Source organism: Oncorhynchus kisutch, unplaced genomic scaffold, assembly GCF_002021735.2.
Source record: "Oncorhynchus kisutch isolate 150728-3 unplaced genomic scaffold, Okis_V2 Okis07a-Okis12b_hom, whole genome shotgun sequence".
Lineage (NCBI taxonomy): Eukaryota > Metazoa > Chordata > Actinopteri > Salmoniformes > Salmonidae > Oncorhynchus > Oncorhynchus kisutch.
Window position 1 is genome coordinate 5,995,171 of NW_022261984.1, and position 24,831 is coordinate 6,020,001.

A 24,831-nucleotide genomic window follows, 5' to 3' on the forward strand; every position below is an offset into this window, starting at 1 on the left:
TTGAATTAGCAGGAAGTACACAATGTGTATGTTCAGAATAATAAACGCAGAAGAAGTAAGCATACCTGATAAACATATACAGTCATTTCAAATCTATTTCGAAGTGTAAAACTTAATAGTGATTGATTGACAGTGACTATTGAATGATATTATACCCCTATTCTACACCTTATTGATTGACAAATTAATACATTATTGTGTCAGCTTGTGTAGTAGACATGAGTTGGTCATGATTGGTTGCTCATGGTCAAGTGATGAGGTAGCCCTGCCCTGCAACTTCAAAATCAGTGTCAGATCTCAGTCCGAGAGGGAATTACCTCGTCTAATTAAGACGTTGGTTTCCCCCATGGGAGACTCAGGTTCAGATCAGTGTCTTTGTGTGTGTGTTTCTGAATGTGTGCATGTGTTTGTACCATTTTATCAAATCACACCAGTCTTCAGACCATCATTAACATACAGTAGAGAGTTCATTCATCAGCAGTGCAGAGAAAGTACTTATGAGAAGCCTATTTCTCACAGATCCATTGTTTTGAATAGATACAATCAAAATCCCACAATGCTCCTTGGCCTGACGACTTGTAAGTCATTCCCCCACAGTTCTGGAATGTACCACCATTGGGCTGTCCATCATCCCAATACCTGCAGTAGAACCAACACCGAGTTAGACTGACCTCTCTCTCAGAACCACAGAGAATCGGTCCTACTCCTTCCACTGTGGTCAGTGTTACTATAGAGCAGTAGTCTCTTACCTTGGGGTGGTCAGTGTTATTATAGAGCAGTAGTCTCTTACCTTGGGGTGGTCAGTGTTATTATAGAGCAGTAGTCTCTTACCTTGGGGTGGTCAGTGTTATTATAGAGCAGTAGTCTCTTACCTTGGGGTGGTCAGTGTTATTATAGATCAGTAGTCTCTTACCTTGGGGTGGTCAGTGTTATTATAGAGCAGTAGTCTCTTACCTTGGGGTGGTCAGTGTTATTATATACCAGTAGTCTCTTATCTTGGGGTGGTCAGTGTTATTATAGATCAGTAGTCTCTTATCTTGGGGTGGTCAGTGTTATTATAGAGCAGTAGTCTCTTACCTTGGGGTGGTCAGTGTTATTATAGAGCAGTAGTCTCTAACCTTGGGGTGGTCAGTGTTATTATAGAATAGTAGTCTCTTACCTTGGGGTGGTCAGTGTTATTATAGAGCAGTAGTCTCTTACCTTGCTGTGGTCAGTGGGGTGCCGTCCACCCATTTCCAGGTCCCCTCAGTAACAGAGTCAGTCAGACCAATCCAGGCATATTTGACTGATTTATACCCATTGATGAATGTCTGTTGTTGAGGAACAGAAAAAGCATTGTTACTAACACATGATGGACTAATAAATAGAGTATCTCTCTCTGTCTCTCACCTGTTCCTCTTCATTGTTAATGATCACCAGATCTGCTCCTCTCTCCAGACAGTCCTGTCTACTCTCCTCCCAGGATTTCTCCTCAGTAGAGAGGTAGTAACAGCTGCAGCCAAACCTTCTCCATCCTTCAGGACAGGAGCCTAGAAGTTTGACATTTACTATCTTTGACACTCGAATGGTTTGAACATTTATATTACACAAAATAAAAAGAACATGACACAGATAAAGCACTTCTAAGGTGCACCTGCGTAATGATCATCCTGTTTAATCAGCTTCTTGATATGCCACACCTTTCAGGTGGAACGGATCATCTTGGCAAAGGAGAAATGCTCACTAACAGAGATTATAACAAATCTGAGCATTTGATAGAAACTGGCTTTCTGTGTGTATGGAGCATTTCTGGTATCTTTTATTTCTGCTCATGAAACATGAGACCAACACTTTACATGTTGCGTTTATATTTTTGTTCAGTGTATCTGACATTTACACGTTAAACATAACTTTTGCAACTATTATTTATTCACACATTCAATAAGTAGCTTTGCACGAGCCTTGGCTTGTGAGAGGCCAGAAGAGCTCATAGGATCCTGGTCCTGCTCCTGTTTCTGTAGAGGCAGCTGGATGTACAAGTAAACACTTCCAAAGTATCTGACATCTCTAGTCTCTTCTATAATTACTAATTAAAAACTGGGACAATTAATTACATTACACTTTCGACACAGATTGGAAAATGCATCTTCAGGTATGTTGCAGCTTAAATGTGGAACAATACTTCTTGAATATGTTTATGTGTGAGATAATAGGTCAACTACCGAAACTGTGTGTGTGTGTGTGGGGGGGGGGGGGGGGCTGTCCTTACCTTTGTTCTCACAGTTCAGCCTTTCTATCAACTTCTGTAGCTGGTCACGCTCCATAGCTGCAGTGTTCAGACTCTTCGTCAACTCATCTATTTCAATGGTTCTGGTATTTAGACTATTTTGTAGCTGTTCTTTCTCTGTGGTCGTGGTATTTAGACTATTCTGTAGCTGGTCTCTCACTGTGGCCATGGTAATTAGACTATTCTGTAGCTGGTCTCTCTCTGTGGCAGTGGTATTTAGACTATTCTGTAGCTGGTCTCTCTCTGTGGTCGTGGAAATTAGACTATTTTGCAGCTGGTCTCTCTCTGTGGTCATGGTATTTAGACTATTCTGTAGCTGGTCTCTCTCTGTGGTCATGGTATTTAGACTATTCTGTAGCTGGTCTCTCTCTGTGTTCATGGTATTTACACTATTCTGTTGCTGGTCTCTCTCTATGGCCGTGGTAATTAGACTATTCTGTAGCTGGTCTCTCTCTGTGGTCATGGTTTTCAGACTATTCTGTAGCTGGTCTCTCTCTGTGGTCATGGAAATTAGACTATTTTGTAGCTGGTCTCTCTCTGTGTTCATGGTATTTAAACTATTCTGTAGCTGGTCTTTCTCTGTGGTCATGGAAATTAGACTATTTTGTGGCTGGTCTCTCTCTGTGGTCGTAGAAAATATACTATTATATTTCTGGTCTCTCTCTGTGGTTGTGGAAATTAGACTATTTTGTGGCTGGTCTCTCTCAGTGGTCATGGTATTCAGACTATTCTGTAGCTGGTCTCTCTCTGTGGTCATGGTATTCAGACTATTCTGTAGCTGGTCTCTCTCTGTGGTCATGGTATTTAGCCTATTCTGTAGCTGGTCTCTCTCTGTGGTCATGGTATTCAGACTATTCTGTAGCTGGTCTCTCTCTGTGGTCATGGTATTCAGACTATTCTGTAGCTGGTCTCTCTCTCTGGTTGAGGTATTTAGACTTTTTTGTAGCTGGTCTCTCTCTGCAGTTGCATCTGTAAAGGGGAAAAGTCAATCAAAATGTGTAACTGTCTCAACATTGACTACAAATGTTTTAGTAAAAAACTATGTTCACTTACAGGAATCCCACAGGCCCATGATCACAGCCAGTAGAACACACACTGCAGCAACTGTGGAGGGTCTCTTCCACCACTGGAAATGTTCTGAATAACAAGTTATTAAAGTCAGATCTTTGGTAATGTGGTAATGTGTTTTACTTGTATCACCAGTGCTTTATTTCAGACGGATTCCGCGGGAACAGGATCCGGTAACTCTCAGTTTTGGACTGATGCATTCCAGAACCAATTTTCCGGATCGTGGCATGAACAATGATTCTTAGTGCTTGCAATGTAAAAATGTGAATTAAAGAGCTCAAAGTTAATTTGAGTTTCCTCCTCTGTAATTATCCTGCCCCTTAAAAAAATGCAATGTGAAAATGTTTTTCAGCCCGTGCTTGATATCCTGAGAATTTTAAACTTTTCACAACTTTATTACACATTATGTTATTTCTAAATGGTTCACCTGATATGGATGAAAATACCCTCAAATGAATGCTGACGGTCTGCACCTTAACCTCAGTCATTATTTCAAATCCAAACTTTTGGAGTATAGAGCCATAAGAAGAAAACATGCTTCACTGTCCCAATAACTATGGAGGGCCTGTAGGTAGGGGTAATGTAGAGACAGGTAGCCTCAATATTAACAGAGGGTACTGTAGGTAGGGGTAATGTAGAGGCTGGTAGCCTCAATATTAACAGAGGGTACTGTAGGTAGGGGTAATGTAGAGGCTGGTAGCCTCAATATTAACAGAGGGTACTGTAGGTAGGGGTAATGTAGAGGCTGGTAGCCTCAATATTAACAGAGGGTACTGTAGGTAGGGGTAATGTAGAGACTGGTAGCCTCAATATTAACAGAGGATACTGTAGGTAGGGGTAATGTAGAGACTGGTAGCCTCAATATTAACAGAGGGCACTGTAGGTAGGGGTAATGTAGAGACTGGTAGCCTCAATATTAACAGAGGGTACTGTAGGTAGGGGTAATGTAGAGACTGGTAGCCTCAATATTAACAGAGGGTACTGTAGGTAGGGGTAATGTAGAGACTGGTAGCCTCAATATTAACAGAGGGTACTGTAGGTAGGGGTAATGTAGAGGCTGGTAGCCTCAATATTAACAGAGGGTACTGTAGGTAGGGGTAATGTAGAGGCTGGTAGCCTCAATATTAACAGAGGGTACTGTAGGTAGGGGTAATGTAGAGGCTGGTAGCCTCAATATTAACAGAGGGTACTGTAGGTAGGGGTAATGTAGAGACAGGTAGCCTCAATATTAACAGAGGATACTGTAGGTAGGGGTAAGGTAGAGGCTGGTAGCCTCAATATTAACAGAGGATACTGTAGGTAGGGGTAATGTAGAGACTGGTAGCCTCAATATTAACAGAGGATACTGTAGGTAGGGGTAATGTAGAGGCAGGTAGCCTCAATATTAACAGAGGATACTGTAGGTAGGGGTAATGTAGAGGCTGGTAGCCTCAATATTAACAGAGGGTACTGTAGGTAGGGGTAAGGTAGAGGCAGGTAGCCTCAATATTAACAGAGGATACTGTAGGTAGGGGTAAGGTAGAGGCAGGTAGCCTCAATATTAACAGAGGGTACTGTAGGTAGGGGTAAGGTAGAGGCAGATAGCCTCTAGGTTAGAGTGTTTGGCCAGTAACCAAATCCAGCAGAAGTTGAATTTGTAATGTAACATCTTCAGTGCATTCGGAAAGTGTTTAGATCCCTTGACATTTTCCACATTTTGTTACATTACAACCTTCTTCTATAATGGATTTGGAAAACTGAAATATCACATTTACAAAAGTATTCAAACCCTTTACTCTGTACTTTGTTGAAGCACCATTGGCAGCGATTACATCCTTGTCATGTTCTGACCTTAGTTATTTTATTATGTCTTTTAGTATGGTCAGGGCGTGAGTTGGGTGGGTTGTCTATGTTCCTTTTTCTATGTTTTGGGATTTCTGTGTTTGGCCTTGTATAGTTCTCAATCAGAGGCAGCTGTCAATCGTTGTCCCTGATTAAGAACCATACTTAGGTAGCCTGGTTTCACTTTTGAGTTGTGGGTGTTTATTTTCTGTGTCTTCCACACTGAACTGTTTCGGTTGGTTATTTCATCTGTCCTTTATTGTTTTGTTTCAGTGCTTGTTTTAATAAAGAGCATGAACACGTACCACGCTGCGCATTGGTCCTCCGATCCTTACTCCTCGTCGTCGTCGGAGAAAGACAGCCGTTACAATCCTTGAGTCTTCCTGGGTATGACTCTACAAGCTGGGCACACCTGTATTCGGGTACTTTTCCCCATTTCTTCTCTGCATATCCTCTCAAACTGCCAGGTTGGATGGGGAATGTTGCTGCTACAAGTCTTTTTATCCTGCTGCTCAGCCACTTTACCCCTGATTGTATGCCTAGAACTACCTCGTCTATCACTGATATCATTATTGAAATTGTTGGAATCGGCTAAACTGATCATTGAGATAGTAAATAAATTATAGTAAATTAAAGAGACTGGGTCCTGTCAGAAATTAATGGCTTTCTGAAGACAAACAATGGACATCTGTGGATTAGATGAAGGAATGTGTTGAGGTCAGGAGGTGAGGACAGATTCTCTTAAGGCAGTAATAATGGTTTGTCATCCTGTTACCCTCTTTATTAGTTCCTGTGGAGCCATAATCTGTAAGGAGGAGGAGTGTCTTAAGTAGGATGTATATAACTGAAGAAATGTTTTGCTCTCTGATTACAGCTGTACAGAAACTTTGGAAATGATTAAACTTGGTTAAAGCTTCTCTAGTTTCCGTGAGTTATTTACTCAGGAAAAAAAATAACCTAACAATATTGTTCTTGTACTGTACATAATGAATTTTGTTTTGACTCTATTGCTACTATGCAAGTAACCATTTGGCTGTACCGTTTACACCTTCTATTGAGACCCATCCACTTAGCAAGACTTAGCAAAATATTGAAAAAGCATTTGTTGATATGTGGTCGTAACATGATTTTGTGACATACCACAACAATACCACGTGACCGTATCAAGTGTCCACCACAAACACAGTGGGGAGAACAAGTATTTGATACACTGCCGATTTTGCAGGTTGTCCTACTTACAAAGCATGTAGAGGTCTGTATTTTTTTTAAAATCATAGGTACACTTCAACTGTGAGAATCTAAAACAAAAATCCAGAAAATCACATTGTATGATTAAGTGATAATTTGCATTTTATTGCATGACATAAGTATTTGATTCATCAGAAAAGCAGAACTTAATATTTGGTACAGAAACCTTTGTTTGCAATTAGAGAGATCATACGTTTCATGTAGTTCTTGACCAGGTTTGCATACACTGCAGCAGGGATTTTGGCCCACTCCTCCATACAGACCATCTCCAGATCCTTCAGGTTTCGGGGCTGTCGCTAGGCAATATGGACTTTCAGCTCCCTCCAAAGATTTTCTATTGGGTTCAGGTCTGGAGACTGGCTAGGCAACTCCAGGACCTTGAGATGCTTCTTACGGAGCCACTCCTTAGTTGCCCTGGCTATGTGTTTTGGGTCGTTGTCATGCTGGAAGACCCAGCCACGACCCATCTTCAATGCTCTTACTGAGGGAAGGAGGTTGTCGGCCAAGATCTCGCGATACATGGCCCCATCCATCCTCCCCTCAATATGGTGCAGTCTTCCTGTCCCCTTTGCAGAAGAGCATCCCCAAAGAATGTTTCCACCTCCATGCTTCACGGTTGGGATGGTGTTCTTGGGGTTGTACTCATCCTTCTTCTTTCTCCAAACACGGCGAGTGGAGTTTAGACCAAAAGCTATTTTTGTCTCATCAGACCACATGACCTTCTCCCATTCCTCCTCTGGATCATTCAGATGGTCATTGGCACACTTCAGACGGGCCTGGACATGTGCTGGCTTGAGCAGGGGGACCTTGCGTGAGCTGCAGGATTTTAATCCATGACGGCGTAGTGTGTTACTAATGGTTTTCTTTGAGACTGTGGTCCCAGCTCTCTTCAGGTCATTGACCAGGTCCTGCCATGTAGTTCTGGGCTGATCCCTCACCTTCCTCATGATCATTGATGCCCCACGTTGTGAGATCTTGCATGGAGCCCCAGACAGAGGGTGATTGACTGTCATCTTGGACCATTTTCTAATAATTGCACCTAGAGTTGCCTTCTCACCAAGCTGCTTGCCTATTGTCCTGTAGCCCATCCCAGCCTTGTGCAGGTCTACAATGTTATCCCTGATGTCCTTACACAGCTCCTGGTCTTGGCCATTGTGGAGAGGTTGGAATCTGTTGGAGTGTGTGGACAGGTGTCTTTTATACAGGTAACGAGTTCAAACAGGTGCAGTTAATATAGGTAATGAGTGGAGAACAGGGGCCTTAAAGGAAAACTAACAGGTCTGTGAGAGCCGGAATTCTTACTGGTTGGTAGGTGATCAAATACTTATGTCATGCAATAAAATGCAAATGAATTACTAAAAAATCATACAATGTGTCACGTTTTATCAAGGTGGGTGGAATCAAGCGCAGAGAGCAGGTTTCAGTGATTTATTCTCCGGCGCACAAAAAACACGGTCAACCCAACACACAGGGTGAATAATCCAACACAGGATCAAAATAGACCGGAGAATAAAACACAAGTACTACACCAAATGACATGAATACAAAAACAATCCCGCACAAAACAAGGGCGGGACAACCTACTACATATAAGGACGTTAATTAAACTAAAATACACACAGGTGAAACTAATAAGACAAAACCAACAGACAAACGAAAAAGGGATCGGTAGTGGCTAGTAGGACGGTGACGACGACCGCCGAGCACCGCCCGAACAGGCAGGAGAGCCAACTTCGGCGGAAGTCGTGACACAATGTGATTTTCTGGATTTTTGTTTCAGATTCCGTCTCTCACAGTTGAAGTGTACCTATTATAAAAAATTACAGACCTCTACATGCTTTGTAAGTAGGAAAACCTGCAAAATCGGCAGTGTGTCAAATACTTATTCTCCCCACTGTATATGGAGCATACATCTTTTATGTGCTGTACATGTGCATCTCACGCAGGTTTCAACTCAGATTGCATGACCTTAACTTTTGTATCGAATACTATTTGATAAGTGGGTGTGTAACAGTATATAAAGTATGCTAATATACTGGTGTGAAAGCATTTGGGAAGTGGTCAAAAGTACCATCATCATTGTCACATCCTTAGAAAGCATGAGCTCTTGAGTTGGGAAAATCTTGTGCAATACACCAACGCATGTCTTGTATTCAAGATCCTCAATGGCCTGGCTCCCCCTCCACTCAATATTTTTGTTAAACAGAAAACCCAGACATATGGCAGCAGATCCACAAGGTCTGCCATGAGAGGTGACTGTATAGTTCCCCTAAGGAAAAGCACCTTTAGTAAATCTGCATTCTCTGTGAGAGCTTCCCATGTCTGGAATACACTGCCATCAGACACACATAACTGCACCACATATCACACTTTCACAAAATGCTTGAAGACATGGCTAAAGGTCAATCAGATTTGTGAACATGGTCCCTAGCTGTGTGTTGCCACTCCATGTTGTCTGTTGTCTGTAGCTTGTGAGGTGTGGAAACACTTTGTTGCTTTTATGAATTTTGTCTTGCTGCTTTTTGTTTTATGCTGCTCTGTCTGTATGCTACGTCTTGCTTGTCCTATGTTGCTCTGTCTGTATGCTACGTCTTGCTTGTCCTATGCTGCTCTGTCTGTATGCTATGTCTTGCTTGTCCTATGCTGCTCTGTCTGTATGCTATGTCTTGCTTGTTCTATGTTGCTATTGTCTATATTGTAATTGTTTTTAATAACCTGCCCAGGGACTGCGGTTGAAAATTAGCCAGTTGGCTAAAACCGGCACTTTTACTGAAATGTTGATTAATGTGCACTGTCCCTGTAAAAATAAAAATAAATAAACTAAATAAACTCAAACTTTAAAGTACTACTTAAGTATTTTGGTGGGGTATCTGTACATTACTTTACTATTTATATTTTTGGCAACTTTTACTTTTACTTCACTACATTCCAAAAGATAATATTGTACCTTTTACTCCATACATTTTCTCTGACACCCAAACGTACTGACATTTAGTTACATTTATCAAGAGAACATCCCTACTGCATCTTATTTGGCAGACTCACTAAACACAAATGCTTAGTTTGTAAATGTTGTCTGAGTGTTGGAGTCTGCCCCTGGCTATCCGTCAATAAATAAAAAAGAGAACAAATTGTGCCGTCTGGTTTAATATAAGGAATTTGAAATGATTTATACTTTTACTCAAGTATGACAATTTAGTACTTTTTCCACCACTGAACATGGCTGGGGGTTATAGCATTTATTTAACATGACCCATCAATTTAGACAAGTGTGTCTGGGTAAGCATCATCTAATATTTTTATCTGGACACTTTCTGTTTACCTGGGGTTTTTCGTTATTGTAGGCTACTACCACTTTTATTCTTAATATTTACTATACTACTCACTGTTTAGCACATGACCTCATGTGAGTCCTTTAGAGATGGGTGGGGCTGGCTTAAGAGAATGTGAACAATGCTGAATGGGTGTAGACAAAGGAGAGCTCTCCAATAGGTACCAAATCATTCAATAAATCATCCACAGACAAGCAAATATTCTTTACATCAACATAATCACTACAAAACTGATTGTAAACTCTCTTCTAAACTATTGTTTTCCTAGATATGGCTACTCTATAGTCACAAGCCATACCACCCTCCCAGGCCCTAGAGCCTGAGAAGGGAGACATGAAGGAAGGAAGAAGTGGGAGTTGTGTTTTCTATGTATTATTTTTACTAGGGTGGATTAGGTTAGTTAGAATGGATTTTATTTTTACTAGGGTGGATTAGGTTAGTTAGAATGGATTTTATTTTTACTAGGGTGGATTAGGTTAGTTAGAATGGATTTTATTTTACTAGGGTGGATTAGGTTAGTTAGAATGGATTTTATTTTTACTAGGGTGGATTAGGTTAGTTAGAATGGATTTTATTTTTACTAGGGTGGATTAGGTTAGTTAGAATGGATTTTATTTTTACTAGGGTGGATTAGGTTAGTTAGAATGGATTTTATTTTACTAGGGTGGATTAGGTTAGTTAGAATGGATTTTATTTTTACTAGGGTGGATTAGGTTAGTTAGAATGGATTTTATTTTTACTAGGGTGGATTAGGTTAGTTAGAATGGATTTTATTTTTACTAGGGTGGATTAGGTTAGTTAGAATGGATTTTATTTTTACTAGGGTGGATTAGGTTAGTTAGAATGGATTTTATTTTTACTAGGGTGGATTAGGTTAGTTAGAATGGATTTTATTTTTACTAGGGTGGATTAGGTTAGTTAGAATGGATTTTATTTTTACTAGGGTGGATTAGGTTAGTTAGAATGGATTTTATTTTTACTAGGGTGGATTAGGTTAGTTAGAATGGATTTTATTTTACTAGGGTGGATTAGGTTAGTTAGAATGGATTTTATTTTACTAGGGTGGATTAGGTTAGTTAGAATGGATTTTATTTTTACTAGGGTGGATTAGGTTAGTTAGAATGGATTTATTTTTACTAGGGTGGATTAGGTTAGTTAGAATGGATTTTATTTTTACTAGGGTGGATTAGGTTAGTTAGAATGGATTTTATTTTACTAGGGTGGATTAGGTTAGTTAGAATGGATTTTATTTTTACTAGGGTGGATTAGGTTAGTTAGAATGGATTTTATTTTTACTAGGGTGGATTAGGTTAGTTAGAATGGATTTTATTTTTACTAGGGTGGATTAGGTTAGTTAGAATGGATTTTATTTTTACTAGGGTGGATTTTTAGGGATTTTACTAGGGTGGATTAGGTAGTTATAATGGATTTTATTTTTACTAGGGTGGATTAGGTTAGTTAGAATGGATTTTATTTTTACTAGGGTGGATTAGGTTAGTTAGAATGGATTTTATTTTACTAGGGTGGATTAGGTTAGTTAGAATGGATTTTATTTTACTAGGGTGGATTAGGTTAGTTAGAATGGATTTTATTTTTACTAGGGTGGATTAGGTTAGTTAGAATGGATTTTATTTTTACTAGGGTGGATTAGGTTAGTTAGAATGGATTTTATTTTTACTAGGGTGGATTAGGTTAGTTAGAATGGATTTTATTTTTACTAGGGTGGATTAGGTTAGTTAGAATGGATTTTATTTTTACTAGGGTGGATTAGGTTAGTTAGAATGGATTTTATTTTTACTAGGGTGGATTAGGTTAGTTAGAATGGATTTTATTTTTACTAGGGTGGATTAGGTAGTTAGAATGGATTTTATTTTTACTAGGGTGGATTAGGTTAGTTAGAATGGATTTTATTTTTACTAGGGTGGATTAGGTTAGTTAGAATGGATTTTATTTTTACTAGGGTGGATTAGGTTAGTTAGAATGGGATTTTATTTTTACTAGGGTGGATTAGGTTAGTTAGAATGGATTTTATTTTACTAGGGTGGATTAGGTTAGTTAGAATGGATTTTATTTTACTAGGGTGGATTAGGTTAGTTAGAATGGATTTTATTTTACTAGGGTGGATTAGGTTAGTTAGAATGGATTTTATTTTTACTAGGGTGGATTAGGTTAGTTAGAATGGGTGGATTAGGTTAGTTAGAATGGATTTATTTTACTAGGGTGGATTAGGTTAGTTAGAATGGATTTATTTTTACTAGGGTGGATTAGGTTAGTTAGAATGGATTTTATTTTTACTAGGGTGGATTAGGTTAGTTAGAATGGATTTATTTTTACTAGGGTGGATTAGGTTAGTTAGAATGGATTTTATTTTTACTAGGGTGGATTAGGTTAGTTAGAATGGATTTTATTTTACTAGGGTGGATTAGGTTAGTTAGAATGGATTTTATTTTTACTAGGGTGGATTAGGTTAGTTAGAATGGATTTTATTTTACTAGGGTGGATTAGGTTAGTTAGAATGGATTTTATTTTTACTAGGGTGGATTAGGTTAGTTAGAATGGATTTTATTTTTACTAGGGTGGATTAGGTTAGTTAGAATGGATTTTATTTTTACTAGGGTGGGATTAGGTTAGTTAGAATGGATTTTATTTTTACTAGGGTGGATTAGGTTAGTTAGAATGGATTTTATTTTACTAGGGTGGATTAGGGTTAGTTAGAATGGATTTTATTTTTACTAGGGTGGATTAGGTTAGTTAGAATGGATTTTATTTTTACTAGGGTGGATTAGGTTAGTTAGAATGGATTTTATTTTTACTAGGGTGGATTAGGTTAGTTAGAATGGATTTTATTTTTACTAGGGTGGATTAGGTTAGTTAGAATGGATTTTATTTTTACTAGGGTGGATTAGGTTAGTTAGAATGGATTTTATTTTTACTAGGGTGGATTAGGTAGTTAGAATGGATTTTATTTTTACTAGGGTGGATTAGGTTAGTTAGAATGGATTTTATTTTTACTAGGGTGGATTAGGTTAGTTAGAATGGATTTTATTTTACTAGCGGTGGATTAGGTTAGTTAGAATGGATTTTATTTTTACTAGGGTGGATTAGGTTAGTTAGAATGGATTTTATTTTTACTAGGGTGGATTAGTTAGTTAGAATGGATTTTATTTTTACTAGGGGTGGATTAGGTTAGTTAGAATGGATTTTATTTTTACTAGGGTGGATTAGGTTAGTTAGAATGGATTTTATTTTTACTAGGGTGGATTAGGTTAGTTAGAATGGATTTTATTTTTACTAGGGTGGATTAGGTTAGTTAGAATGGATTTTATTTTTACTAGGGTGGGATTAGGTTAGTTAGAATGGATTTATTTTTACTAGGTGGATTTAGGTTAGTTAGAATGGATTTTATTTTTACTAGGGTGGATTAGGTAGTTAGAATGGATTTTATTTTTACTAGGGGTGGATTAGGTTAGTTAGAATGGATTTTATTTTTACTAGGGTGGATTAGGTTAGTTAGAATGGATTTTATTTTACTAGGGTGGATTAGGTTAGTTAGAATGGATTTTATTTTTACTAGGGTGGATTAGGTTAGTTAGAATGGATTTTATTTTTACTAGGGTGGATTAGGTTAGTTAGAATGGATTTATTTTTACTAGGGTGGATTAGGTTAGTTAGAATGGATTTTATTTTTTACTAGGGTGGATTAGGTTAGTTAGAATGGATTTTATTTTTACTAGGGTGGATTAGGTTAGTTAGAATGGATTTTATTTTTACTAGGGTGATTCATTATTAGGTTAGATTAGAATGATTTTATTTTTACTTAGGGTGGATTAGGTTAGTTAGAATGGATTTTATTTTTACTAGGGGGATTAGGTTAGTTAGAATGGATTTTATTTTTACTAGGGTGGATTAGGTTAGTTAGAATGGATTTTATTTTTACTTAGGGTGGATTAGGTTAGTTAGAATGGGATTTTATTTTTACTAGGGTGGATTAGGTTAGTTAGAATGGATTTTATTTTTACTAGGGTGGATTTAGGTTAGTTAGAATGGATTTTATTTTTACTAGGGTGGATTAGGTTAGTTAGAATGGATTTTATTTTTTACTAGGTGATTAGGTTAGTTAGAATGGATTTTATTTTTTACTAGGGTGGCATTAGGTTAGGTTAGTAGAATGGATTTTATTTTTACTAGGGTGGATTAGGTTAGTTAGAATGGATTTTATTTTTACTAGGGTGGATTAGGTTAGTTAGAATGGATTTTATTTTTACTAGGGTGGATTAGGTTAGTTAGAATGATTTTATTTTTACTAGGGTGGATTAGGTTTAGTTAGAATGGATTTTATTTTTACTAGGGTGGATTAGGTTAGTTAGAATGGATTTATTTTTACTAGGGTGGATTAGGTTAGTTAGAATGGATTTTATTTTTACTAGGGTGGATTAGGTTAGTTAGAATGGATTTATTTTTACTAGGGTGGATTAGGTTAGTTTAGAATGGATTTTATTTTTACTAGGGTGGATTAGGTTAGTTAGAATGGATTTTATTTTTACTAGGGTGGATTAGGTTAGTTAGAATGGATTTTATTTTTACTAGGGTGGATTAGGTTAGTTAGAATGGAATGGATTTTATTTTTACTAGGGTGGATTAGGTTAGTTAGAATGGATTTTATTTTTACTAGGGTGGATTAGGTTAGTTAGAATGGATTTTATTTTTACTAGGGTGGATTAGGTTAGTTAGAATGGATTTTATTTTTACTAGGGTGGATTAGGTTAGTTAGAATGGATTTATTTTACTAGGGTGGATTAGGTTAGTTAGAATGGATTTTATTTTTACTAGGGTGGATTAGGTTAGTTAGAATGGATTTTATTTTTACTAGGGTGGATTAGGTTAGTTAGAATGGATTTTATTTTTACTAGGGTGGATTAGGTTAGTTAGAATGGATTTTATTTTTACTAGGGTGGATTAGGTTAGTTAGAATGGATTTTATTTTTACTAGGGTGGATTAGGTTAGTTAGAATGGATTTTATTTTACTAGGGTGGATTAGGTTAGTTAGAATGGATTTTATTTTTACTAGGGTGGATTAGGTTAGTTAGAATGGATTTTATTTTTACTAGGGTGGATTAGGTTAGTTAGAATGGATTTTATTTTTACTAGGGTGGATTAGGTTAGTTAGAATGGATTTTATTTTTACTAGGGTGGATAGGTTAGTTAGAATGGATTTATTTTTACTAGGGTGGATTAGGTTAGTTAGAATGGATTTTATTTTTACTAGGGTGGATTAGGTTAGTTAGAATGGATTTTATTTTTACTAGGGTGGATTAGGTTAGTTAGAATGGATTTTATTTTTACTAGGGTGGATTAGGTTAGTTAGAATGGATTTTATTTTTACTAGGGTGGATTAGGTTAGTTAGAATGGATTTTATTTTACTAGGGTGATTAGGTTAGTTAGAATGGATTTTATTTTACTAGGGTGGATTAGGTTAGTTAGAATGGATTTTATTTTACTAGGGTGGATTAGGTTAGTTAGAATGGATTTTATTTTTACTAGGGTGGATTAGGTTAGTTAGAATGGATTTTATTTTTACTAGGGTGGATTAGGTTAGTTAGAATGGATTTTATTTTTACTAGGGTGGATTAGGTTAGTTAGAATGGATTTTATTTTTACTAGGGTGGATTAGGTTAGTTAGAATGGATTTTATTTTTACTAGGGTGGATTAGGTTAGTTAGAATGGATTTTATTTTTACTAGGTGGATTAGGTTAGTTAGAATGGATTTTATTTTACTAGGGTGGATTAGGTTAGTTAGAATGGATTTTATTTTTACTAGGGTGGATTAGGTTAGTTAGAAGGATTTTATTTTTACTAGGGTGGATTAGGTTAGTTAGAATGGATTTTATTTTACTAGGGTGGATTAGGTTAGTTAGAATGGATTTTATTTTTACTAGGGTGGATTAGGTTAGTTAGAATGGATTTTATTTTTACTAGGGTGGATTAGGTTAGTTAGAATGGATTTTATTTTTACTAGGGTGGATTAGGTTAGTTAGAATGGATTTTATTTTTACTAGGGTGGATTAGGTTAGTTAGAATGGATTTTATTTTTACTAGGGTGGATAGGTAGTTTGTGGCTTAGGTAGTTAGAATGGATTTTATTTTACTAGGGGGGATTAGGTTAGTTAGAATGGATTTTATTTTTACTAGGGTGTGGATTAGGTTTTAGTTAGAATGGATTTTATTTTTACTAGGGTGGATTAGGTTAGTTAGAATGGATTTTATTTTACTAGGGTGGATTAGGTTAGTTAGAATGGATTTTATTTTTACTAGGTGGATTAGGTTAGTTAGAATGGATTTTATTTTACTAGGGTGGATTAGGTTAGTTAGAATGGATTTTATTTTTACTAGGGTGGATTAGGTAGTTAGAATGGATTTTATTTTTACTAGGGTGGATTAGGGTTAGTTAGAATGGATTTTATTTTTACTAGGGTGGATTAGGTTAGTTAGAATGGATTTTATTTTTACCTAGGGTGGATTAGGGTTAGTTAGAATGGATTTTATTTTTACTAGGGTGGATTAGGTTAGTTAGAATGGATTTTATTTTTACTAGGGTGGATTAGGTTAGTTAGAATGGATTTATTTTTACTAGGGTGGATTAGGTGTAGAAGGATTTTATTTAAGGGATTCGGTAGTCGAATGGATTTTATTTTTACTAGGGTGGATTAGGTTAGTTAGAATGGATTTTATTTTTACTAGGGTGGATTAGGTTAGTTAGAATGGATTTTATTTTTACTAGGGTGGATTAGGTTAGTTAGAATGGATTTTATTTTTACTAGGGTGGATTAGGTTAGTTAGAATGGATTTTATTTTTACTAGGGTGGATTAGGTTAGTTAGAATGGCTTTTATTTTTACTAGGGTGGATTAGGTTAGTTAGAATGGATTTTATTTTTACTAGGGTGGATTAGGTTAGTTAGAATGGATTTTATTTTTACTAGGGTGGATTAGGTTAGTTAGAATGGATTTTATTTTTACTAGGGTGGATTAGGTTAGTTAGAATGGATTTTATTTTTACTAGGGTGGATTAGGTTAGTTAGAATGGATTTTATTTTTACTAGGGTGGATTAGGTTAGTTAGAAGGATTTTATTTTTACTAGGGTGGATTAGGTTAGTTAGAATGGATTTTATTTTTTACTAGGGTGGATTAGGTTAGTTAGAATGGATTTTCTTTTTTACTAGGGTGGATTAGGTTAGTTAGAATGGATTTTATTTTTACTAGGTGGATTAGGTTAGTTAGAATGGATTTTATTTTTACTAGGGTGGATTAGGTTAGTTAGAATGGATTTATTTTCTAGGTGATAGGTTAGTTAGACTGGATATTAAGGGGGTTAGTTAGTAGAATGGATTTTATTTTTACTAGGGTGGATTAGGTTAGTTAGAATGGATTTTATTTTACTAGGGATGGATTAGGTTAGTTAGAATGGATTTTATTTTTACTAGGGTGGATAGGTTAGTTAGAATGGATTTATTTTTACTAGGGTGGATAGGTTAGTTAGAATGGATTTTATTTTTACTAGGGTGGATTAGGTTAGTTAGAATGGATTTTATTTTTACTAGGGTGGATTGTAGGTTTAGTTAGAATGGATTTTATTTTACTAGGGTGGATTAGGTTAGTTAGAATGGATTTTATTTTTACTAGGGTGGATTAGGTTAGTTAGAATGGATTTTTATTTTTACTAGGGTGGATTAGGTTAGTTAGAATGGATTTTATTTTTACTAGGGTGGATTAGGTTAGTTAGAATGGATTTTATTTTTACTAGGGTGGATTAGGTTAGTTAGAATGGATTTTATTTTTACTAGGGTGGATTAGGTTAGTTAGAATGGATTTTATTTTACTAGGGTGGATTAGGTTAGTTAGAATGGATATTATTTTACTAGGGTGGATTAGGTTAGTTAGAATGGATTTTATTTTTACTAGGTGGATTAGGTTAGTTAGAATGGATTTTATTTTACTAGGTGGATTAGGTAGTTAGAATGGATTTTATTTTTATGGTGGATTAGTTAGTTAGAATGGATTTTATTTTTACTAGGGTGGATTATGTTAGTTAGAATGGATTTATTTTTACTAGGGTGGATTAGGTTAGTTAGAATGGATTTTATTTTTACTAGGGGGATTAGGTTGTTTAGACTGGATTTATTTTTTACTAGGGTGGATTATATGTTATTAGAATGGATTTTATTTTTACTAGGGTGGATTAGGTTAGTTAGAATGGATTTTATTTTTTACTAGGGTGGATTAGGTTAGTTAGAATTGGATTTTATTTTTTACAGGGTGGATTAGGTAGTTAAATGGATTTTATTTTTACTAGGGTGGATTAGGTTAGTTAGAATGGATTTTTATTTTTACTAGGGTGGATTAGGTTAGTTAGAATGGATTTTATTTTTACTAGGTGGATTAGGTTAGTTAGAATGGATTTATTTTTACTAGGGTGGATTAGGTTAGTTAGAATGGATTTTATTTTTTACTAGGGTGGATTAGGTTAGTTAGAATGGATTTTATTTTTACTAGGGTGGGATAGGTTTAGTTAGAATGGATTATTTTTTACTAGGGTGGATTAGGTTTCGTTAGAATGGATTTATTTTTACTAGGGTGGATGAGTTAGTTAGAATGGATTTTATTTTACTAGGGTGGATTAGGTTAGTTAGAATGGATTTTATTTTTACTAGGGTGGATTAGGTTAGTTAGAATGGATTTTATTTTTACTAGGGTGGATTAGGTTAGTTAGAATGGATTTTATTTTTACTAGGGTGGGATTAGGTTAGTTAGAATGGATTTTATTTTTACTAGGGTGGATTAGGTTAGTTAGTAGAATGGATTTTATTTGTACTAGGGTGGATATAGGTTAGTTAGAATGGATTTTATTTTTACTAGGGTGGATTAGGTTAGTTAGAATGGATTTTATTTTTACTAGGGTGGATTAGGTTAGTTAGAATGGATTTTATTTTTACTAGGGTGGATTAGGTTAGTTAGAATGGATTTTATTTTTACTAGGGTGGATTAGGTTAGTTAGAATGGATTTATTTTTACCTAGGGTGGATTAGGTTAGTTAGAATGGATTTTATTTTTACTAGGGTGGATTAGGTTAGTTAGAATGGATTTTATTTTTACTAGGGTGGATTAGGTTAGTTAGAATGGATTTTATTTTTACTAGGGTGGGATTAGGTTAGTTAGAATGGATTTTATTTTTACTAGGGTGGATTAGGTTAGTTAGAATGGATTTTATTTTTACTAGGGTGGATTAGGTTAGTTAGAATGGATTTTATTTTTACTAGGGTGGCATTAGGTTAGTTAGAATGGATTTTATTTTTACTAGGGTGGATTAGTTAGTTAGAATGGATTTTTATTTTACTAGGTGTGGATTAGGTTAGTTAGAATGGATTTTTATTTTTACTAGGGTGGATTAGGTTAGTTAGAATGGATTTTATTTTTACTAGGGTGGATTAGGTTAGTTGAATGGAATTTACTTTTTACTAGGGTGATTAGGTTAGTTTTAGAATGGATTTTATTTTTACTAGGTGGATTAGGTTAGTTAGAATGGATTTATTTTTACTAGGGTGGATTAGGTTAGTTAGAATGGATTTTATTTTTACTAGGGTGGATTAGGTTAGTTAGAGAATGGATTTTATTTTACTAGGGTGGATTAGGTTAGTTAGAATGGCATTTTATTTTTACTAGGGTGGATTAGGTTAGTTAGAATTGGATTTTATTTTTACTAGGGTGGATTAGGCTTAGTTAGAATGGATTTTATTTTTACTAGGGTGGATTAGGTTTAGTTAGAATGGATTTATTTTTTACTAGGGTGGATAGGTTAGTTAGAATGGATTTTATTTTTACTAGGGTGGATTAGGTTAGTTAGAATGGATTTTATTTTACTAGGTGGATTAGGTTAGTTAGAATGGTTTATTTTTACTAGGGTGATTAGGTTAGTAGAATGGATTTTATTTTTACTAGGGTGGATTAGGTTAGTTAGAATGGATTTTATTTTTACTAGGGTGGATTAGGTTAGTTAGAATGGATTTTATTTTTACTAGGGTGGATTAGGTTAGTTTAGAATGGATTATTTACTAGGGTGATTAGGTTAGTTAGAATGGATTTTTTTACTAGGGTGGATAGGTTAGTTAGAATGGATTTATTTTTACTAGGGTTGGATAGGTTAGTTAGAATGGATTTTATTTTTACTAGGGTGGATTAGGTTTAGTTAGAATGGATTTTATTTTACTAGGGTGGATAGGTTAGTTAGAATGGATTTATTTTTACTCGGGTGGATTAGGTTAGTTAGAAGGATTTTATTTTTTACTAGGGTGGATTAGGTTAGTTAGAATGGATTTTATTTTTACTAGGGTGGATTAGGTTAGTTTAGAATGGATTTATTTTTACTAGGGTGGATTAGGTTAGTTAGAATGGATTTTATTTTTACTAGGGTGGATTAGGTTAGTTAGAATGGATTTTATTTTTACTAGGGTGGATTTAGGTTAGTTAGAATGGATTTTATTTTACTAGGGTGGGATTAGGTTAGTTAGAATGGATTTTATTTTACTAGGGTGGATTAGGTTAGTTAGATGGATTTTATTTTTACTAGGTGGATTAGGTTAGTTAGAATGGATTTATTTTACTAGGGTGGATTAGGTTAGTTAGAATGGATTTTAATTTTTACTAGGGTGATTAGGTAGTTAGAATGGATTTTATTTTTACTAGGGTGGATTAGGTTAGTTAGAATGGATTTTATTTTTACTAGGGTGGATTAGGTTAGTTAGAATGGATTTTATTTTTACTAGGGTGGATTAGGTTAGTTAGAATGGATTTTATTTTTACTAGGGTGGATTAGGTTAGTTAGAATGGATTTTATTTTTACTAGGGTGGATTAGGTTAGTTAGAATGGATTTTATTTTTACTAGGGTGGATTAGGTTAGTTAGATGGATTTTATTTTTACTAGGGTGGATTAGGTTAGTTAGAATGGATTTATTTTTAACTAGGGTGGATTAGGTTAGTTAGAATGGATTTTATTTTTACTAGGGTGGATTAGGTTAGTTAGAATGGATTTTATTTTTACTAGGGTGGATTAGGTTAGTTAGAATGGATTTTATTTTTACTAGGGTGGATTAGGTTAGATTAGAATGGATGTTTATTTTTACTAGGGTGGATTAGGTTAGTTAGAATGATAGGGGATTAGGTTCGTTAGACTGATTATTTTACTAGGGTGGATTAGGTTAGTTAGAATGGATTTTATTTTTTACTAGGGTGGAGTTCAGGTTAGTTAGAATGGAATTTTATTTTTACTAGGGTTGGATAGGTTAGTTAGAATGGATCTATTTTTACTAGGGTGGGATTAGGTTTAGTTAGAATGGGATTTTATTTTTACTAGGGTGGCTTAGCGTTTAGTTAGAAATGGATGTTTTATTTTGACTAGGGGTGATAGGGTTAGTTAGAATGGATTTTTATTTTTACTAGGGTGGATTAGGTTAGTTTAGAATGGATTTTATGTTCACTTAGGGTGGATTAGGGTTAGTTTAGAATGGATTTTTATTTCTTTACTAGGGTGGATTAGGTTAGTTAGAATGGATTTTTATTTTTACTAGGGGTGGATAATAGGTTAGTTAGAAGTGGATTTTATTTTTACTAGGGTGGATTAGGTTAGTTAGAATGGATTTTATTTTTATAGGGTGGATTAGGTTAGTTAGAATGGATTTTATTTTTACTAGGGTGGATGAGGTTAGTTAGAATGGATTTTATTTTTACTAGGGTGGATTAGGTTAGTTAGAATGGATTTTATTTTTACTAGGGTGGATTTAGGTTAGTTAGAATGGATTTTATTTTACTAGGGTGGATTAGGTTAGTTAGAATGGATTTTATTTTTACTAGGGTGGATTAGGTTAGTTAGAATGGATTTTATTTTTACTAGGGTGGATTAGGTTAGTTAGAATGGATTTTATTTTTACTAGGGGTGATTAGGTTAGTTAGCAATGGATTTTATTTTTACTAGGGTGGATTAGGTTAGTAGAATGGATTTTATTTTTACTAGGGTGGATCGGTTAGTTAGAATGGATTTATTTTTACTAGGGTGGATTAGGTTGTTAGAATGGATTTTATTTTTACTAGGGTGGATTAAGGTAGTTAGAAGGATTTATTTTTACTAAGGGGGATTAGGTTCGTTTAGAAGGATTTATTTTCTAGGTGGATTAGGTTCGTTAGAATGGATTTTATTTTAACTAGGGTGGATTAGGTAGTTAGAATGGATTTTATTTTTCCTAGGGGGATGAGGTAGTAGAATGGTTTTATTTTACTAGGGTGGATTAGGTTAGGTAGCGGATTTTCATTTTTACTAGGGTGGATAGGTTAGTTAGAAGGATTTATTTTTACTAGGGTGGATTAGGTTAGTTAGAATGGCATTTCTTTTTACTACTGGTGGATTAGGTTAGTTCGGAATGGATTTTATTTTTAACTTAGGGTGGATTAGGTTAGTCCGAATGGATTTTATTTTTTACTAGGGTGGATTAGGTTAGTTAGAATGGATTTTATTTTTACTAGGTGGATTAGGTTAGTTAGAATGGATTTTATTTTACTAGGGTGGATTAGGTTTAGTTAGAATGGATTTTATTTTTACTAGGGTGGATTAGGTTAGTTAGAATGGATTTTATTTTTACCTAGGTGGATTAGGTTAGTTAGAATGGATTTTATTTTTACTAGGGTGGATTAGGTTAGTTAGAATGGATTTTATTTTTACTAGGGTGGATTAGGTTAGTTAGAATGGATTTTATTTTTACTAGGGTGAGATTAGGTTAGTTTAGATGGATTTTATTTTACTAGGGTGGATTAGGTTAGTTAGAATGGATTTTATTTTTACTAGGGTGGATTAGGTTAGTTAGAATGGATTTTATTTTTACTAGGGTGGCTTAGGTTAGTTAGAATGGATTTTATTTTTACTAGGGTGGATTAGGTTAGTTAGAATGGATTTTATTTTTACTAGGGTGGATTAGGTTAGTAGACTGGATTTTATTTTTACTAGGGTGGATTAAGGTTAGTTAGAATGGATTTTATTTTTTACTAGGGTGGATTAGGTAGTTAGAATGGATTTTATTTTTACTAGGGTGGATTAGATTAGTTAGAATGGATTTTATTTTTACTAGGGTGGATTAGGTTAGTTAGAATGGATTTATTTTTACTAGGGTGGATTAGGTTAGTTAGAATGGATTTTATTTTTACTAGGGTGGATTAGGTTAGTTAGAATGGATTTATTTTTACTAGGGTGGATTAGGTTAGTTAGAATGGATTTTATTTTTACTAGGGTGGATTAGGTTAGTTAGAATGGATTTATTTTTACTAGGGTGGATTAGGTTAGTTAGAATGGATTTTATTTTTACTAGGGTGGATTAGGTTAGTTAGAATGGATTTTATTTTTACTAGGGTGGATTAGGTTAGTTAGAATGGATTTTATTTTTACTAGGGTGGATTAGGTTAGTTAGAATGGATTTTATTTTTACTAGGGTGGATTAGGTTAGTTAGAATGGATTTTATTTTTACTAGGGGATAGGTGATTACGGGGTGGATAGGTTAGAATGGATTTTATTTTTACTAGGGTGGATTAGGTTAGTTAGAATGGATTTATTTTTACTAGGGTGGATTAGGTTAGTTAGAATGGATTTTATTTTTACTAGGGTGGATAGGTTAGTTAGAATGGATTTTATTTTTTACTAGGGTGGATTAGGTTAGTTAGAATGGATTTTATTTTTACTAGGGTGGATTAGGTTAGTTAGAATGGATTTTATTTTACTAGGGTGGATTAGGTTAGTTAGAATGGATTTTATTTTTACTAGGGTGGATTAGGTTAGTTAGAATGGATTTTATTTTTACTAGGGTGGATTAGGTTAGTTAGAATGGATTTTATTTTTACTAGGGTGGATTAGGTTAGTTAGAATGGATTTTATTTTTACTAGGGTGGATTAGGTTAGTTAGAATGGATTTTATTTTTACTAGGGTGGATTAGGTTAGTTAGAATGGATTTTATTTTTACTAGGGTGGATTAGGTTAGTTAGAATGGATTTTATTTTTACTAGGGTGGATTAGGTTAGTTAGAATGGATTTTATTTTATTAGGGTGGATTAGGTTAGTTAGAATGGATTTTATTTTTACTAGGGTGGATTAGGTTAGTTAGAATGGATTTTATTTTTACTAGGGTGGATTAGGTTAGTTAGAATGGATTTTATTTTTACTAGGGTGGATTAGGTTAGTTAGAATGGATTTTATTTTTACTAGGGTGGATTAGGTTAGTTAGAATGGATTTTATTTTTACTAGGGTGGATTAGGTTAGTTAGAATGGATTTTATTTTTACTAGGGTGGATTAGGTTAGTTAGAATGGATTTTATTTTTACTAGGGTGGATTAGGTTAGTTAGAATGGATTTTATTTTTACTAGGGTGGATTAGGTTAGTTAGAATGGATTTTATTTTTACTAGGGTGGATTAGGTTAGTTAGAATGGATTTTATTTTTACTAGGGTGGATTAGGTTAGTTAGAATGGATTTTATTTTTACTAGGGTGGATTAGGTTAGTTAGAATGGATTTTATTTTTACTAGGGTGGATTAGGTTAGTTAGAATGGATTTTATTTTTACTAGGGTGGATTAGGTTAGTTAGAATGGATTTTATTTTTACTAGGGTGGATTAGGTTAGTTAGAATGGATTTTATTTTTACTAGGGTGGATTAGGTTAGTTAGAATGGATTTTATTTTTACTAGGGTGGATTAGGTTAGTTAGAATGGATTTTATTTTACTAGGGTGGATTAGGTTAGTTAGAATGGATTTATTTTTACTAGGGTGGATTAGGTTAGTTAGAATGGATTTTATTTTTACTAGGGTGGATTAGGTTAGTTAGAATGGATTTTATTTTTACTAGGGTGGATTAGGTTAGTTAGAATGGATTTTATTTTTACTAGGGTGGATTAGGTTAGTTAGAATGGATTTTATTTTTACTAGGGTGGATTAGGTTAGGTAGAATGGATTTTATTTTTACCTTGTTTTTTCAACCCCATCAAGTTGGTGGCGGGAACACACATTTT

The 24,831-nt window shown here is 34.9% G+C and overlaps 1 protein-coding gene across 1 annotated transcript; it reads right to left on the minus strand.

Moving 5' to 3' along the window:
- Positions 1–1,128: 1,128 nt before the first annotated feature.
- Positions 1,129–3,094, minus strand: LOC116360050 (C-type lectin domain family 4 member F-like). Its single transcript, XM_031814531.1, has 3 exons — positions 2,249–3,094; positions 1,390–1,529; positions 1,129–1,310 (listed from the first exon to the last, which is right to left on the minus strand). The coding sequence occupies exons 1-3, from the start codon at positions 3,063–3,065 to the stop codon at positions 1,197–1,199; spliced, it is 1,071 nt and encodes a 356-aa protein (XP_031670391.1). The 5' UTR covers positions 3,066–3,094; the 3' UTR covers positions 1,129–1,196.
- Positions 3,095–24,831: the final 21,737 nt, after the last annotated feature.

Coding starts and splice junctions, on each gene's coding strand:
- LOC116360050 (XM_031814531.1), bottom strand. CDS start 3,065: ATGACCACAGAGAGAGACCAGCTACAGAATAGTCTGAATACCATGACC. Junction 1,530..2,248: donor GCTGAACTGTGAGAACAAAG/GTAAGGACAGCC, acceptor TCAAACTTCTAG/GCTCCTGTCCTGAAGGATGG. Junction 1,311..1,389: donor TTAACAATGAAGAGGAACAG/GTGAGAGACAGA, acceptor CCTCAACAACAG/ACATTCATCAATGGGTATAA.